At 37.2% G+C, this 18,543-nt stretch overlaps 2 protein-coding genes across 3 annotated transcripts; both read left to right on the top strand.

Annotated features, from left to right (window-relative positions):
- The first annotated feature begins 1,242 nt into the window (after nt 1-1,242).
- On the top strand, nt 1,243-16,965 carry LOC104085179 (vacuolar fusion protein CCZ1 homolog B-like). Of its 2 annotated transcripts, XM_009589160.4 has the most exons (11): nt 1,243-1,398; nt 2,305-2,501; nt 3,129-3,222; nt 4,289-4,469; nt 4,567-4,605; nt 4,708-4,817; nt 11,288-11,383; nt 12,439-12,894; nt 14,510-14,665; nt 16,088-16,317; nt 16,606-16,965. In XM_009589160.4, the coding sequence occupies exons 2-11, from the start codon at nt 2,320-2,322 to the stop codon at nt 16,631-16,633; spliced, it is 1,572 nt and encodes a 523-aa protein (XP_009587455.1). In that variant the 5' UTR covers nt 1,243-1,398; nt 2,305-2,319; the 3' UTR covers nt 16,634-16,965. The 2 variants fall into 2 exon arrangements, with proteins under 2 accessions (XP_009587455.1, XP_009587456.1); XM_009589161.4 differs by lacking the exon at nt 4,567-4,605.
- Nucleotides 4,824-8,928, top strand: LOC117273943 (uncharacterized). The gene is made up of 2 exons (XM_070196180.1): nt 4,824-6,436; nt 6,847-8,928. Exons 1-2 carry the CDS (start codon nt 5,576-5,578, stop codon nt 7,120-7,122), a joined length of 1,137 nt encoding a protein of 378 aa, XP_070052281.1. The 5' UTR covers nt 4,824-5,575; the 3' UTR covers nt 7,123-8,928.
- Nucleotides 16,966-18,543: the final 1,578 nt, after the last annotated feature.

Below are 18,543 nucleotides of genomic sequence, written 5' to 3' on the forward strand. Positions count from 1 at the left end.
TGCGGATCTTGTTGGTTATGTAGATGCAGGTTATTTATCTGATCTCCATAAAGCTCGATCTCAAACCGGGTACGTGTTTACATGTGGAGGTACTGTCATATCATGGCGCTCCACAAAGTAGTCAATTGTTGATATTTCTTCAAATCATGCTGAGATAGTAGCTATTCATGAAGCAAGTAGGGAATGCGTATGGTTGAGATCAATGATTCATTTTATTCGAGAAAAATGTGGTTTGGAATGTGAGAAAAGACCCACAATTTTATACGAAGACAATGTTGCATGCATAGCCCAATTGAAAGGAGGATTTATAAAAAGGAGATAGAACGAAGCACGTTTTACCAAAATCATTCTACACACACGATCTTCAAAAAAATGGTGACATTGATGTGCAACAAATCCGTTCAAGTGACAATCCGGCAGGTTTATTTACCAAATCTTAACCAACTTCAACTTTTGAGAAGATGGTATACAAGATTGGAATGCGGAGACTTAAATATTTGAAATAAGATTTTCATCAGGGGGAAAAAAATACGCGATGTACTCTTTTTTCCTTATTAAGTTTTTTTCCCACAGAGTTTTTCTTATAAGGTTTTTAATGAGGCAGCTAGCAATGCGTATTACTAAATATGTGTACTCTTTTTCCTTCACTAGAATTTTTTTTCCACGGGGTTTTTCCTAGTTGGTTTTAACGAGGCACATCATCTTTTAATGAACATCCAAGGGGGAGTGTTATGAATATATTATATTATGGATGTTCATTTAGTACTCCGTTGTAAATAAGCTTCCTGAACAAGTTTATCCATATGAGACTCCGTCGTAAATATGTTTATCTATTTAGTACTCTATTGGAAATAAGCCTCCTGAAGAAGCTTATCCTTTCGGTACTCCGTTATGGATATATATTACTCATGATAGAAGATTATCTATATCTGGCACAACAGTTACAAGCAGCTTACACAGCAGCTTGCAGTAGCAGCTTACACAGCAGCTTGCAGTAGCTGCTTCATTTCTTCTATAAATAGAGGACAATTCAGTTCATTATGTACATAAGTTTGAAGTTTCAATAATATATCAGTTTCTCTCTATACTTGTCTTTACTTTACTGTCTTTATTTTATAACAAAGAATTAATTTTAACTTTCATCTATTTCTAATAATTTGATTTTAATATTACAATTATAGTTCTCTATTTCATTTGAAAAAGAGAGAGAGAAAACCGACAATATTTACTTTTTCTTATTAGTTCTATTTATACCTTGTTAAGAATTCTAAAGTGATGATGTAAAATTGTTGTTGTATTTTTGTTTAATTCCTCTCTCTTCCCTACTATAAACCCCAAGTCCGGCTCCGGCGAGACCCAACACAACAGCTCGGCGGTCCGGCTCCGGCAAGACACTCTGTAAGTATCTCTTAAATCGAACTCAGTGAGGAAAAAAAATAAAAAACCCTAATACTAATTCAGATTCTTTTGTAATGCTAATTTTAGGTTTGCATATCCCTAACTCTACAGTAACTAAGGATCAAATTGCGAACAGATAGAGCAGTCTAGGTGAATTCATGTTCGTTAAGGTTGTATTAACTTACTAATTCTGGAGATCATGGAGAAAAGAGCACATTTGATGCTGCTCATTGATATAGTATAGTACCCTAGTAATGAATTTCAACTGAATTAAGCACAAAATGCATCATATAAACACCTCAAAGAACGTTTTACTATGTGTTTTGCTGTTGCCTATGATGAGAAAAGGAAATGATTCATCTGATCATAAAAGTTTTTTTTTTTTTAATAATAATGATTGTGTTCGGGCCAGCTTGCCCACACCTCGACTATTCCGCTGGGTAACTGCCCACCAAGGCTTATGCAGATGACAAGAAATCACCTAGTCTGATGGGTTGTTCTGGTCTTTAGTAGCAGACTGCACAAAATACTGCGAGTTTCAGATAAGCATAAAGCAAACGAACTGAATGTAGATTTAGTGTTTTCTGAAGTGCTTTGTGGCTTTACTGATTGTATGTAAAATTATTGGTTTATTTTTTTTGTGGCAATCATATTGTTAGTTTTACTAGAAACAAATTTTTCTACCGGTAAAAAGAAGAAAGAAAACGGAAGGATAAGAGAAGAAGAAAGAGACACTTTGTATTAGAAATACTATTGTTGTTATTCTTCAATAAGACTTTTGATAAGTTATGCATGCATGATGTAAAATTCAGATAATTAAAATCTTGTATGTTAATTCATATTAGATGTGTCCTATTTGTGAACCTAGTCTAGTTTTGATTTGGAAACTTGATATCTTGGTGATAGGAAGGGAGCGGAAAAATGGGCATGTCGGCGGCAAGCTCTGTCAATGAAGCTATGAAACTGTGCATATTTGATTTGAGAAGGGGACAACATGAAGGGCAGGAGTTGGACAAGATTTTATTTTTCTTTCCTGCTGATTTGCCTTTCCCCACCCAACTCTCTGTGATAGGGCTTAGTGAAGGGCTCATAACATTCACCAGGTTTGTTGTGACTGGCACTCACATATCTGCACTTGTATCTATTAATGAGTAGAAAATTCATGTGATTCTTTTTAAAGCTCTTTCTCAAAGAAGGGATAACCAGATTGGTTGCTATGATTTTTAAACTTTCACATTACTTCTTTCACGGTGTCTTGATAACTGATCTGCAATGTTATTGAAGTCTGTATTCTTGGATAGAGCTTTTAGTTCTTAGTTTGAGGAAGATCTTTCCCTCTGTTCATATCCTTTCATCAATAGACATTCATTCTTACCCAAAGGATTATTCAGTCATATCATTAGGTTGATAGATAGTTGAGCTCATGTTTGTGCATTCTCATAGTAGAGGCATTAAAGAGGTAAAGAAAAAAGAGCTTGAAGATTGTTCCTAGATTGAAGTTGTTGTGCTTAATGAAGAGCAATGGGATTCTTCAACGTGGATATGTTATTTTTAAGGCTAAGATTTCGATCATCTTGCATTTACTATCTTCTTTTTCAGCTCTGAAAGATAGGTAATCTTTGATATGTATGACTGTGCCATCTGGATGCTGTTGTCAACTTCTTGCAGTTGTACGATTCATGGATCTTTCAAGTCATATGGTAATATCCTCTATTTTATTTTTGTTGCAGAATATTCTCCCCCGAGGCTCCGTGTGAGGTTATTGAAGCAGAGATGCACTCACATGTTTTCTATGAGGCAGAACGTGATATTTGGATGGTGATGGTATGATTTCTTGCACTTATATTATCATTGTTCTGCTTCAACCAATAAACTTTACCTGGCACTTCATGACGTGGTTGAATTTTAATTCTTTGGTGAACTGTATGGAGGATAATTCTGCCAATAATCGGATTAGATAATTATGTGTGGTGATCACTTATTATCTTTACTGATTTGGGAGATTGTACAATGCTGGTCTGTCCTTCTACCTGCTAAATTTGAAAGGATGATCAATATGGAGGCTGGATATAAGCTCACTGATGTAATTGTTGCTGTATATAAGTGGATACATAACTCACAGATGTTTTAAATCTGATGGTACATCCTTACTTGCTTCTTGGATTTTTTTGCCCATACTTGAATAGTTTTACTTCAATGAACAATTCCAGGACTACCACCTGCAGTGAACTGAAGCCTAGAAGGTTGAGGACTAGGTTAGGAAAGATGAAAAGACAAGTGGTAACTCAGTAAATTTCTTTCCATAATATTTCTGTTTGAAGTCTAAATAAACTGTTCAATATCATAGTTGACAAACTGCACTAACGAACCATAGGGAGTCCCTACTTTGTGGCATGCTCAGACATGTGGTTCAAACAATGGAGTAACATGGATCTCATGTTGGACATAGGCATAACAACCTTGAGATACACATAGTGCTTTATGGATTTGTATCCATATTTTCTATGCTTTTGATTTAGTATAATATCTCAAATTCTGTAGGATGCTTAATACAATAGTACTATGGTTTGTATATGCAGTTGGGTCTTAAATAGATTTCCCAGGGTTCCCTTTGTTCGGTGTCCGGGGAAGAGAAAGGAATCTATTCGGGAAGAAAATTCTTTGAATAAAATTTTACTGGAGAAGATAGGATGGTTAAGCATGACTATCATTTCTTGTTGGTTAAAAGCTGAATATGACTTTCTTAATGGGAACAAGAAAGTTCAGATACAGAAATTTCTTGGACTAACACAAATATCCTCACGTTTTTATTGCCATTGCAGAAGAAATTTGTTATGCTTTGTAACTTTTATGTTATTTATTAGCTTTTCTGGTGGTGTACCATGTTTAGGTGGTGGAGAAAAGTGAGTCAGAAGCCATATGGCGGACTGATGCTTTACGAAATGTTCTTAAAGAAGTTCACTCTCTCTTTGTGATGTTTCATGGGTCCATCAGAGCATTACTCGATAGAGAACCGAGTGGAGGGCTTACCAGGACGCATTTGTATTATTTTGTTATGGATTATTTAAGTGGTGAGGCTTTATTACATACCTTGAAAATTTGCATTTCATCTCTTTTATAAGAAGATATTCCTGTTCAAATTATTTCATTGCAAGTCATAATTGCCAGCATTTGAAAAGCGGCCTTCATTGGAATTGTGCTGCTGGGGTAATACTATAGCTTCTGTATCTAATAATTCCATCAGTTTGTGCAATTTGAGCATTAAACAGCCTTTTGAATGCTTCACTTATTAATTTTTCCCTGTGGCAGATTTTCTTTCTGGCAAGAAGCTTCACTTGCCAAATTTCCGTGATTGTCTGAAGGAGCGTGGAAAAGTACAGATGTTGACTATTGGGAGGGAAGCAGCACTTGAAGTTCAGGTTCGTTGTTGGCAGTTTATTGCATACACTCAGATTGTTGAAGCCCAGGGCAAACTGGAGACGAAAAGATAAAATTTTGGATTTATTTGTTTTGCTGGATTTATTCATGTTAGTTTACAGCTATGTATATGGTGTAGTCTTGTCCCACATTGGAATAGGAGTAGTATGTACTTGTATAGTATAGCTATAAATAAGGACCTCTTGTATTGTATTGAACATCCAATATCAATAACATATTTTCTCCCGTGCCTTCTCACATGGTATCAGAGCAATTGTGAGAGATTTATCGCTGCGCATAAATTCCAGCGACTCCGGGAAGAGAAATCAGTCACCGGAAGTCTTTTTCCGGCGACTTTTTCAAGGTTGTTTGCGTCTGCTTTATCTCCGTCAGTGTTGTGCAAATAACACTACCACAAGAGTAGTCACTGTCCGGCGACCAAACCCCAGTGAAAATCTCCGGCAGCAGCTTCCTCACGCGCCACCAGAAGCTCACGCGCCGGCGCGTACGACCACTTCCGGCCATTTTTTGAAAAATTTCCTTCAGAATAGTTGGGTCGCCTGGTAATTCCGATCCTACCCCTACTGTTTTCATTTCATTCCGACCACTTTGAGTTTTTCCGGCTGCTACAGCACTATTCTGACAGCTACAGTAAGATTCCGGCTGCTACAGTATTTCATTATTCTGTTTCTGTGTTTCCTTGCTCTATTTCAGTGGATTACAGTTGATTCTTTCTCTTATTTGGTAATAATTTACAACAATGTCTTTGGGATTTGATGCTTTTGGGTCTAGAAACATGAGTTCTGGAAGCTCTAGTGTTATTATTACTTCGGAACCTTTAATGGGAGGTTCAAACTACTTAGCTTGGGCTTCATCTGTCGAGTTGTGGTGTAGTGGCCAAGGTGTTCAAGATCATCTAATCAAACAGTCTAGCGAAGGAGATGAAAAGGCAATAGCACTTTGGACAAAAATCGATGCTCAGTTATGTAGCATCTTGTGGCGATCTATTGATTCCAAGTTGATGCCCTTGTTTCGTCCATTCCAGACATGTTATTTGGTTTGGGTAAAGGCACGCACCTTATACACTAATGACATATCTCGTTTCTATGATGTGATATCGCGTATGACAAACTTAAAGAAGCAGGAATTAGATATGTCTACTTACTTGGGTCAAGTACAGGCCGTCATGGAGGAATTTGAGAAATTGATGCCAGTTTCTGCTAGTGTTGAAAAACAACAAGAGCAACGACAGAAGATGTTTCTCGTTCTAACCCTTGCTGGACTTCCTAATGATCTTGATTCAGTACGCGACCAGATTTTGGCTAGTCCGACTGTCCCGACAGTTGATGAATTATTCTCTCGATTACTCCGCCTTGCTGCAGCACCAAGTCACCCAGTGATCTCATCACAGATACTTGATTCCTCTGTTCTTGCATCCCAGACAGTGGATGTTCGGGCATGTCAAACTATGGACTGGAGCATAGACGAGGAAGAGGTCGTTTTGGAAGATCTAGACCCAAGTGTTCTTATTGTCACAAACTTAGACACACTCGTGAAATGTGTTATTCCTTACATGGTCGTCCACCCAAAAATGCTTACATTGCTCAGACCGATACTCCAGGTAATCATGGATTTTCTTTATCTAAAGAAGAATATAATGAGCTACTTTAGTATCGAGCAAGTAAGTAGACATCTCCACAAGCAGCCTCAGTTGCTCAGACTGATACTTCTGTTACTGGTAATTCTTTTGCTTGTGTTTCCCAGTTTAGCACTCTTGGCCCATGGGTCATGGACTCGAGCGCTTCTGATCACATCTCTAGTAATATATCACTTTTGTCAAATATTGTATATTCACAGTCTGGATGTCAAACTAAGGCAAAAGGAGTTGGACAAGCTAATCCCTTGTCTTCTATCACTCTAGATTCCGTTCTTTATGTCCCTGACTGTCCTTTTAGTCTTGCATCTGTTAGTCGTTTGACTCGTGCCCTCCATTGTGGTATATATTTTATTGACGATTCTTTTATTATGCAGGACCGCAGTACGGGACAGACAATTGGTACAGGACGTGAATCAGAAGGCCTTTACTACCTTAACTCACTTAGTCCTTCCACAACATGTCTAGTTACAGATCCTCCAGATCTAATCCACAGACGTTTAAGACATTCGAGTTTATCCAAACTTCAGAAGATGGTGCCTAGTTTATCTAGTTTGTCTACATTATATTGTGAGTCGTGTCAGCTTGGGAAACATACCCGAGCCTCCTTTCGCGTAGTGTTGAGAGTCATGCAGAGTCTGCCTTCTCCTTAGTTCATTATGATATATGGGGTCCAAGTAGAGTCAGTTCAACCTTGGGATTTCGTTATTTTGTTAGTTTCATTGATGATTATTCAAGATGTACTTGGCTTTTCTTAATGAAAAATCGTTCTGAGTTATTTTCTATATTCCAGAGTTTCTGTGCTGAAATCAAAAACCAATTTGGTGTTTCTATTCGCATTTTTCGCAGTGATAATGCCTTAGAATATTTATCTTCTCAATTTCAGCAGTTTATGACCTATCAGGGAATTATTCATCAGACATCTTGTCCTTATACCCCTCAGGAAAATGGGGTTGCTGAGAGAAAAAATAAGCACCTTATTGAGACTGCTCGCACACTTCTAATTGAATCTCGTGTTCCGTTGCGTTTTTGGGGCGATGCAGTTCTCACAGCTTGTTATTTGATTAATCGGATGCCTTCATCTCCCATCAAGGATCAGATTCCGCATTCAGTATTGTTTCTCCAGTCACCCTTATACTCTCTTCCACCCCGTGTTTTTGGGAGCACGTGTTTTGTTCATAACTTAGCCCCTTGGAAAGATAAGTTAGCTCTTCGTGCTCTCAAGTGTGTCTTCCTTGGTTATTCTCGTGTTCAAAAGGGATATCGTTGTTATTCTCCAGATCTTCGTAGGTACCTTATGTCAGCTGACGTTATATTTTTTTTAGTCTAAACCTTTCTTTACTTCTGCTGACCACCATGATATATCTGAGGTCTTATCTATACCGACCTTTGAGGAGTTTACTATAGCTCCTCCTCTACCTTCGACCACAGAGGTTTCATCCATACCAACCGTTGAGGAGTCTAGTGTTGTTCCTCCTAGTTCCCCGGCCATAGGAACGCCACTCTTGACTTATCATCGTCGTTCGCGCCCTACATCAGGCCCAGCTGGTTCTCGTCCTGCACCTGACCCTGCTCCTAGTACACCGATTGCCCTTCGGAAAGGTATACGAACCACACTTAACTCTAATCCTTATTATGTCGGTTTGAGTTATCATCGTCTGTCATCTCCCCATTATGCTTTTATGTCTTCTTTGTCCTCGTTTTCCATCCCTAAGTCTACAGGTGAAGCGTTGTCTCATCCAGGATTGCGACAGGCTATGAGTGACGAGGTGTCTGCTTTACATACAAGTGGTACTTGGGAGTTTGTTCCTCTTTCCTCGGGTAAATCTACTGTTGGTTGTCGTTGGGTTTATGCGGTCAAAGTTGGTCCCGATGGCCAAATTGATCGACTTAAGGCCCGTCTTGTTGCCAAAGGATATACTCAGATATTTGGGCTCGATTACAGTGATACCTTCTCTCCCGTGGCTAAAGTAGCTTCAGTCCTCCTTTTTATATCCATGGTTGTGGTTCGTCATTGGCCCCTCTATCAGTTGGACATTAAGAATGCCTTTCTTTACGGTGATCTTGAGGATGAGGTTTATATGGAGCAACCACCTGGTTTTGTTGCTCAGGGGGAGTCTCGTGGCTTTGTATGTCGCTTGCGTCGGTCACTTTATGGTCTAAAGCAGTCTCCTCGAGCCTGGTTTGGTAAGTTCAGCACGGTTATCCAGGAGTTTGGTATGACTCGTAGTGAAGCTGATCACTCTGTGTTTTATCGGCATTCTGCTTCAAGTCTCTGTATTTATCTGGTAGTCTATGTTGATGATATTGTTATTACTGGCAATGATCAGGATGTTATTACCAATCTGAAGCAGCATCTCTTCCAACACTTCCAAACTAAGGATCTAGGCAGATTGAAGTACTTTCTAGGTATTGAGGTTGCCCAGTCTAGCTCAGGTATTGTTATTTCTCAAAGAAAATATGCTTTAGACATTCTTGAGGAGACAGGGATGATAGGTTGCAGACTTGTTGACACTCCGATGGATCCGAATTCTAAACTTATGCTAGGACAGGGGGAGCCGCTTAGCGATCCTGCAAGTTATAGACGGCTGGTTGGAAATCACAGTGACTAGATCCGATATTTCTTATCCTGTGAGTGTTAAGTCAGTTTATGAATTCTCCATGTGATAGTCATTGGGATGCATTTGTCTGCATTATTCGGTATATAAAATCAGCTCCAGGCAAAGGGTTACTGTTTGAGGATCGAGGTCATGAGCAGATCGTTGGATACTCAGATGCTGATTGGGCAGGATCACCTTCTGATAGACGTTCTACGTCTGGATATTGTGTTTTAGTAGGAGGCAATTTGGTGTCCTGAAAGAGCAAGAAACAGAATGTAGTTGCTCGATCTAGTGCAGAAGCAGAATATCGAGCAATGGCTATGGCAACATGTGAGCTAGTCTGGACCAAACAATTGCTCAAGGAGTTGAAATTTGGTGAAATCAGTCGGATGAAACTTGTGTGCAATAATCAAGTTGCCCTTCATATTGCATCAAATCCGGTGTTGCATGAGAGAACTAAACACATTGAGATTGATTGTCACTTCGTCAGAGAAAAGATACTTTCAGGAGAGATTGCTACAAAGTTTGTGAGGTCGAATGATCAACTTGCAGATATTTTCACCAAGTCTCTCACTGGTCCTCATATTGGTTATATATGTAACAAGCTCGGTACATATGATTTGTATACACCGGCTTGAGGGGGAGTGTTAGTTTATAGCTATGTATATAGTGTAGTCTTGTCCCACATTAGAATAGGAGTAGTATGTCCTTGTATAGTATAGATATAAATAAGGACCTCTTGTATTGTATTGAACATCCAATATCAATAACATATTTTCTCCCGTGCCTTCTCACAATTCATTATGTTGCTCAGATCTGTGTCTTCCGTGTTCGTCTTGTTGGCAAAATGGATGGGATTTGCACTGTTGCTTTGCTTTGCCCTAGTTAGGATCAGTTTTGGCTTCTCTGGTCGAATCAAAGACACCATAGCCTCACTCTTTTCACATGGTAGCTTCTGCCAAAAGTTCATGGCATCTAAATGTCCAAAAAAAAAGAAGCAAAATCCCAACTATTATCTTTTTAGAAATCTGTCCTGACGTACTTATGTGAAACTCTTTGTACTGTTTCATTTGCTGAATAAAGATCAAGTGTGTTAGTCAAAATAAAGATTATTAACCCAAGCATTTAGGTTGACACTTAACATGTTTGTTCACTACTTTTACGCTTTTACCTGTCCATACTTGATTGCCATTTTGTTGTAATGGAATTTACGTTTGAAGAATAAAAGAAGAATTTGGTTGCCCATATGTAGCTGGAGGAATAGTTACCCAAAAATCCAAAGTTATCAGCATATCAAACATCTGGTGGACTTGAAACCGAGTCTTTTATCCTCACCATTATCATATAGACTATAGCCTCATTAGCATTATAAATGTTTAGAACTCCGAAGGTAAAACTTTAGCTAATAGCAGCTTTAGTGTTAAACAACTGTAGTTTAGTGCTCTCTCTCTCTCTTAATAAGATGACTGTGTTTTAATATTAAACTCTCATCTTGAGTTGCCTAAAAGATGTTGCCTACAGCTGCTATACTACATTACAGTAGAATAGACAATCAGATGTAATTTGGTTTAATCTTAGATGGTAAATCTTTTGACATTTTCATGTTTTTTCCACTCTTCCCATTTCTTGTTTTCTTCTCCCTTTTGACCACAAATTATTGTTTTTTTCTGTATGACCGAGAGATCCCCAAGGGATTTCTGAGTCACGAAGCAATATTAAATCAAGCTGTGTATGTCGTAAGAGTGAAATTAGCTAATACACGCCATTATTATTTCATTAATTTCATTTTTATTCTTTAATCTATATTCTGATTATGAGTATTCATGTTTAATCTTGGATAGATTATTCTTATATTGTCACACTTCTGTTCCGACTTTTACTTGTTGCATTAGGGGCGGAAATTCTTGCGAATTAATTTGAAGATTGTGCTTTTAGTACCAATATATCTTCTCCCAAAATCTTTTTGACCAACTATAACAAAAACATGTGAGTACATCTACCATAAGGAATTACAGAAAGGGTGTTACTTAATATATGGCCAAACTGATGCTTTGAACTCTATTTTTATGTCCCCTCTTGATTGACATGTGGTATGAAATCCAATACCTGAAGGTAGAATTTTGTTAATAAGGCTGATGTTATTGTGCAGATGCCATAATCTTTTGGTGAAGACATTATCATTCTAACCACAATTTCTTGCATTTTTTGGCATTCGCAGTCACTAGTAAGAGTGCTAGAATCATGTGCCGGCTGCACACAGTGCTACTCACTGATCATGTTCCAGGACCTGCTGGTTTCCACAACTCTTTCTCCTGTAGGCTTCTCTCTCTCTCTCTCTCTCTCTCTCTCTCTCTCTCTCTCTCTCTCTCTCTCTCGTACTTTCTGTCTTTGTATTGTCTTTAGTTAGACCTGGCAACTGGACCGGGTTACTAAGGAAATTGGCCCACAAAATATAGGCCCAGTTAGGTTAACCGGGACTGGGCTAGTCCATGCCTAAATATTGGGCTTGGGCAAGTTCAGGATTTCTAGCTCATGAAGTGGCTCGAATAGGGACCAACTTCCTAATCGGAACGGCCCTAATTAGTAGGAAAAAACTGAAATTAATGGTTCTAGTTTATACCATTGCATCTGAATATACTTCTAGTCGGGGCCAAATGAACTTACTCTCAGGAAATATTTCAGAGGTTGTTGTTCGCTTAAAAGATTGGGTCAAAGCTAAGTAAGAATTCAAGCGGTCGACAATGATTCAAACTCAAAAGAACTTATATATCTGAACATGAATAAAGTATGAGTATATTTGAACAATATATTAAGTTGGGATTACATGAAAATATATTAGATTGGGATTACATGGTTTCCTCCACTATATTCTTGTTTTAATTAACAAAGTATTAAACAAATAAACAAAAACAATGTTAAATTTAATTTTTTTTTAATTTTAAAACGTTATATTTACATGCTTCAAAATAATTATTGTTAAAATTCCATTTAAATAAATGCAATTATAAGAGGTAAAAGTCCCGGCTGGACTGGGGTGACCCACCAAGAATCGGTATAATTGGTTGGTGGTCCGGGTCCTGGACCGTTCTCAAACCCAAGAATTTTCACCCTGCCCGGCTAAGTCGAAACCGGTTTGGGCCAGTTCAAGCCTGGCCAAGCCCAACTTAACTAGGCCTGTCCTGGTTCGGTTAAGCCCGGTGGCCGGTTTATCTTTAGTAATTTTGTTATAGAAGCAGTTGTAATTCAAAACTAAAGAAAGATCTGAATAAAACCAATATTATCTGCATTGACAAACTATCTATGGGGAACCTTTGATGTTAATGGTCATGTCTTGCTCTAACCATGAACAATTACTATTCGCTTTTTCAGGATGACTTGATTAACCTATTCACCTATACTGTCATGAGGTTGACCCCAAATGCTCTGTCTGCTGGTGCTAGCTCCTGGTCCTATTTACGCAAAGGAAGCACTACTTCTAATGCTTCTGGTTCATTATTGGCAAGCTCTACCTCTGTCCTGGACCGGTACTACAGCTCACGGGATACTTCTCCAGTTGGAGTTCGTAGCTATCAGGTTGTTAGACCCTTACAGCATGACAAATGGTCCAAAGGGAAGGATGGTTTCCTTGTTACTGATATCTGGGGCACAGAAGTTGGCAGCTTGAGTCCCAGCAGTCCAACAATTTGGCTTAAGCAAACAGAGGAGAGGATGTATCTTTGTGCTTTTCAGCATAGGAGCCTCACCATAATTCTTTTCATTCCCGTCACATCTGTACACAATGGGGAGCAAGGGTTATCGGTGGTGAAGCAGCAAATTCTGGAGAATGTAAGTCGATACAACAAATGAAAGCATACTATCTTATTTTTGTTGAAATATAAGTTGGTCCTTGTTAAATGTGGGCTCTTCTTTTGGTCTACCCTAACCTCCTAATGCGGACCTCTTTGTTAGGACATCTTCTATGTAAAATGGAACTTATCACAGCAGGGTTTGCAAAGGATCTACAATTAGCTCCATAATGTAAAGCTTTTCTATGACCTTTTCTGAAACATTGATAGAGAGACCTCAGTGAGATAAAACTATAACATCACGTCTTAATTTTGCATTGGCTGCGGATAAGGGTTAAGAAATATAGTCTTATCTGCCTGGTTCTTGCTGATTTTTTGCATTTGGTAAACGTTAACAATGATGCTTGTGCGTAGTGATTGCGTAAAGTCGCTATGGTGGGCCAGTTAGCAGCTTGGACCTTTTATGCCTCACGCTTCCTATATAAGGAGGAAGGTGTCTCTATTTTCTCGCTTTTGTTGGGCCAGAAGATATTTACAAGGGTAGAGGGTTAACAACGGTGGGTAGGAGGATGTTGGAGTAGTTGCTGGCAAGGAAATGGGTGAAAACCCTTATTTATCTTGCTGCAGCATAGTAAATCAAGGAAATAAATGTTTATTGTCTTGTTACAGCCGGGATGAACAAAGAAATGGGAAATGCCAGTCTTTTGCGAGCAGGAAAAGGGAACTCTTTTTTTGTTTATATTGGCAGGAGAATAGAAAGTTTTCCTTCATGGCAATATATAGCAACTCCCAGGCCAGTTTATCTCACAGAAGTTTTAGTTGACACGGACACTAAATCATCTCACCGATTCTTCATTTTTGTTTCCTTATATGAAATCTTGCGCTTTGTTATAGGTTGAGACTGACACATTGATGTCAATCTGATTGCAAATATAAATGAAAGAATATTTGTAATATGTTCTTCCTTGGCAAAATTAGAAGTTACCAACGACTAAATCATTCTGATGTGGTTAAGATTGGTTAACAAAATTCTTTGCTGTACAAAGGCTAGAGTCAATCATAGACATTCTGTATCCCATGCTTTTTCCCCTGTGAATTCTCTTGACCAGGAAGGGAATAAACTGTTTAATCCTCATGTGTACTATTTATTTTGTTGACAAACTTTTTACTAGCATAAACTTAATTGCATTCTAGCCTGAACAAATCCTCAGTAACAAGCTCACATTATAGATCCTGGGTTTCCGTGGTGGTTGTGTGCCTTTTTTTAGTTGACAAATACACTAAACCATCTGTATATTGTTGCTCTAGGTTTTACAAGACTTCTTTAAAGACTTAAAATAGTAGCTGGTTAGTGTTGTATTAGCCAAGCTAGTTTTTGATTTGACTCCTCATAAGTCGAGTGGGCACAAGTAGAAGAGACAATGAATTGATGCATCAAATATACGACCTCAAGTGAAAATGAATCAAATAAATATTAGTTATGGTGCTTTTATCAAAGATCATGTTTCGTGTGTTCTCTGTGGTTTTTCCCTTCCATTTTCATTTGATGAAAATTTATCCTGCTTTTGAGATTAATAGCCTTTCTCTGGCGAGCATAATTATGATATATAAAATTATTATCTTGGTCAGTTCATTACATATCTTGTTAATTTCAGGCATCACCCAAGATATCCAAAGTTGAAGAGAAACTATCCAGAGGATGGGTTGGCGAGAATGCATATCATGTGAGTGGTTACCGCTACTTACTTGTAGACGGTGATAGATGCATCTCTCGGGCATCTCCACCTGGAAAAGTAACAACTCTTACAAAGGTTAGATAACTTCCTTTTTTCCTTCTTTTGGTTGTCAAAGACTCAAGCTTTCATTTCATTTCGAGAATCCACCTATTGTAATGCTTGCTTTGCTTTTTTGACTATAGTGGAAGTTCCAATACACGTGCCTATTTAATAGCCATGTGAAAATAGTAAAGATTTTAAAGATTATTTCGTCTCTCTAAGTGCGGCAGCTCTTGCTCCTCAACTTCAATTACACTTTGTCACATTATATGGGTACTCCAACACACTTGCTACTAACAGATGCAGCAGGACATCAGAGAAGATGAAAGCTTTTAGAACCTCATTATTATTGTATTTGCGAAGATAAGATTTTTATTGGAGTTGTAATTGTGGGGGTATAGCTGACGAAGTTTGACCAAGTTGGCATCTTTTTGTTGCTTGCAGTCAGAAACCTTATACAAAATTAAATATTGGTGCCAAGGCAAAGTAAAATTTCTATAATTTCATGGAATATGTTTCTTTGGATATGTTATATCCAAATAATTTGATATGTTGGAGACTTCTTGTTCTTAGCTTCCTTTGGCAGTGAGGTGCTTGTTGTGGTTACCGTGATGCTTAGAGTTTTTGCATATGGCTCACAGTGAGGTGTTTGGCTATCTTGCACCCTTAATGTGAACCCTCTGCCACAAGCAAGTAAAACTGAAAACTAGAAAAGAAAAAACAGGGTGTGCTATAAAAAATTTGTCAATTAGACATTAACAAATTTGAATTTATTTGGTACACAGTTTCATATATTTGGATGGTTGGTTGTTTGTTATTTTGAAAATTCTCATTTATTTATTGACAAACATGTTTTATTTAGTTGTTTCTTTTAAAGATATACTGAGTCTGCACCTAGGGTACTTGCACTAGGTGACCTATTAAGCCCCATGTCAATCAATCTTTTGTCAAAGGTGATTAGATAGCACACTGCTTCTAAGGGTGTGTCTGGTACGAAGAAAAATATTTAACATGTTTTCCAATTTTCGTATGTTTGGGTGGCTTAAGTGTTTTGAAAAACATTTTTCTTATGACCTCATTTTCCCTATCAAGAGAAGGGAAAATTATTTTCCTAAAAAATATTTTCTATTCTCTAACCAAACACTAGAAAATATTTTTCGGAAAAAGTTTTTCACTCGCCAACCAAATATAGAAAAAATAAGCGATAATACTACTCAGAACCTAAGTGTTCAATAAAATTCTCTGATGTTTACCTTATTGCATGAGGGCCAGTTTTACTATAAATATATTTACCTTGGGACCAGTTTTCTTGTTAAGTTCGTGAACATTTTTTTAATGAGGTAGTCATTAACTGGTAATATTCTTTTTTCATAGAACGATTTAGCCATGGTAATCAAGTTTGTGTACTGTAATAACTAGATTTGACTGTTGCTCTGAATAATCTGATAATGCATACAGGATTCTTTAGTTGCAATGAATAAGCTCCGAGAAGAGGTTGACTTAGAAAAGAGCAGAGCTAAATGTGATGGCTCGGACTGCGATAAAGACCAAGAAATTTGTATTAGAGCAAAAAATGGTGCTTGGGTGATTTCCCGGTTGACCCGAGGGAAGGAGCTCTATATGGTACTTGAGAAAGCCAATGAGACCCTTCTTTATGCCTCTGAAGCTGTTGAAAAGTTCAGTGACAGGTAAAATTTCCCAAGGAAGGTCTAAGATTGAGCATTTTTACTGAATATTAACTACTTAACTACATCATAAGGTTTTTTTAACCCTACATGTGCCTCAACATGTCCTCCTTTAATTCCTTGTTTTCAACAGTTTCCAATAGGATTTAACTTGCATACATTGACAATGTAAAAGTCAATTTCTTAAATTTTTCAGTTTACTAATCTCACTTTCTATGGACGGTCTTACGGGTCTTTAAAACTTCCTTTGGAATAGCGTTCGTCTCATGCTAACTATCTTAAATCATGCAGGTATTGCAGTGGCGCTTTTTCTTTGTAACAGGGAAACTAGTTTTTGGTAATGCCGAGCAGGGGCAGAGCTAGTATAGGATGTGAGGGTTCGGACGAACACAGTAACTTTGGTCTAAATCATGTATTTGTCTTTAAAAAAAATTATTGAATACGTATAAATTGTTTATTTAGAACCCAGTAACATAAACAAACTAGAATTCTGAACCCACAAGCTTCAAATCCTAACTCCGCTTATGTTGCCTAGACACAGGATTCATAGAAAAGCCATAGCTACAAGTCTTATGTTGTTGTTAGTTCAAATATGTTTGTACTGTTTATAAATAAATAAAATCTTGTTCCTCTCCTCTTCCACTTGGAAAATCTGAATCACTTGTATAGATTATGTATTTTTTGCTCTCCCTGTAATTTCAAGCACCAATATGGGGATTATATATTTATATTATCCTCTTACAATTGAAATCTGATCCCTTCTCGTCGTAAAATATTTGAGGTCATCACTCCCAATGTTGTTTATGGTTAATGTTGTCATATATTTTCCAGCGGCAAATTGATTATAGGAATATCCTTTAGATTGGACGATGGACTAGAGAAGATTTTGAGGTCGTTTTTCAATAGGAAAATAGTTAGTTGAGTTATACCTTTACTTTTCGGATTAATTCTCCATATTGAACCATGTTATAGATTTCACATCTCCTATAGATCATTTGTCACATGGTAAAATTTTCGCCTATTTTGTCAGAGAAAAACTATGCATTGTTTTGCTTTTATCCATTGTTTATACCATATAGTTAAGTATTCTTGGACAAAGCATTCAAAATGACAAACTGCCCTTGAGAGTCTTCGCAGACCCTTTTCCAAACCCTGATACAGTTTTAAACCAATACACAAATTTAAGTTATACACTCCAACTTGTTAAAGATGAATCAGTGAGTCTTTACCAATTGGAGAAGAAACTTTTCTTCTAAGATTTTGATGGAGTTTTTTGGTTTCTTTTCTACACAAAAACTAGAATAATTTGTCTAGTGGACAACTACTTTGAAGTTTTCGCTAAGTTCATTTCTTCACAAAAAAATCTAAAGAGAAAAAATCATCCCTTCATAACTTTCATGTGCGAGAAGAGGGCCAGCAAATAAGTATGTTAACTAAGGCAAACTCACGCACAACCTTTTCTTTTTCTTTTCTATCTCCTTTTTTCCATTTTATTTATTAAACCCGATGTATGATAATTACTTTGTAAGTCCGAATAATTCAGATTCGCACCGTTCAAAGGTCATTAATGGAGAAACACTCTTAATCAGGATTTTCTTTTATTTAGGACTCGAAGTCAATACATTTATTTGAGGATACAGGGATCCTATTCATCCTATTACAAGGTCCACAACCTTGGATTTTTTCCATATCAATTAATTACTAACATTATATTATACTTTAAAATTAAAATTTAAAAATCGTAAGAGTACCACAATCAGGTTGTTGATTTTCAATATCACATAAACTGTTCAATTTCTTTCACGTTCATTTGATTCATTATCCTTATCTACTCCCACCAAAACAGGAAATTAACAAACAAGAAATCTAGTAAGCGAAATCAAGAAAAAAAGAAGTTCTCCAAAAATTGAGTACATGAGACAAGTAGATAGCATGCCTAATCTAGTAACTTAAAAGGAAGCAAATGTTATACAGTTGGTTAAAATATTTTTGCATCACTTAAAATTTGGGTGAAAATTATTTACATCTCCCAGTTTGCTTTAAAAATCAAACTCATCCTTCAATTTTGAACATTTATCATTCTACTCCTCATATCAAAGGTGACTTCTTAAAGCCAATTTTACCCTCTATAATTTTTATCTTTTATTTTTATTCTTTAATATAATGATATTTTTTATTTTAATTTATGTTATCGATTTGCTTATAGACAAATTAAAGAAGCTTTTTTGA

The sequence above is a fragment of the Nicotiana tomentosiformis genome, chromosome 2, assembly GCF_000390325.3.
Source record: "Nicotiana tomentosiformis chromosome 2, ASM39032v3, whole genome shotgun sequence".
NCBI classification, from domain to species: Eukaryota; Viridiplantae; Streptophyta; class Magnoliopsida; order Solanales; family Solanaceae; genus Nicotiana; species Nicotiana tomentosiformis.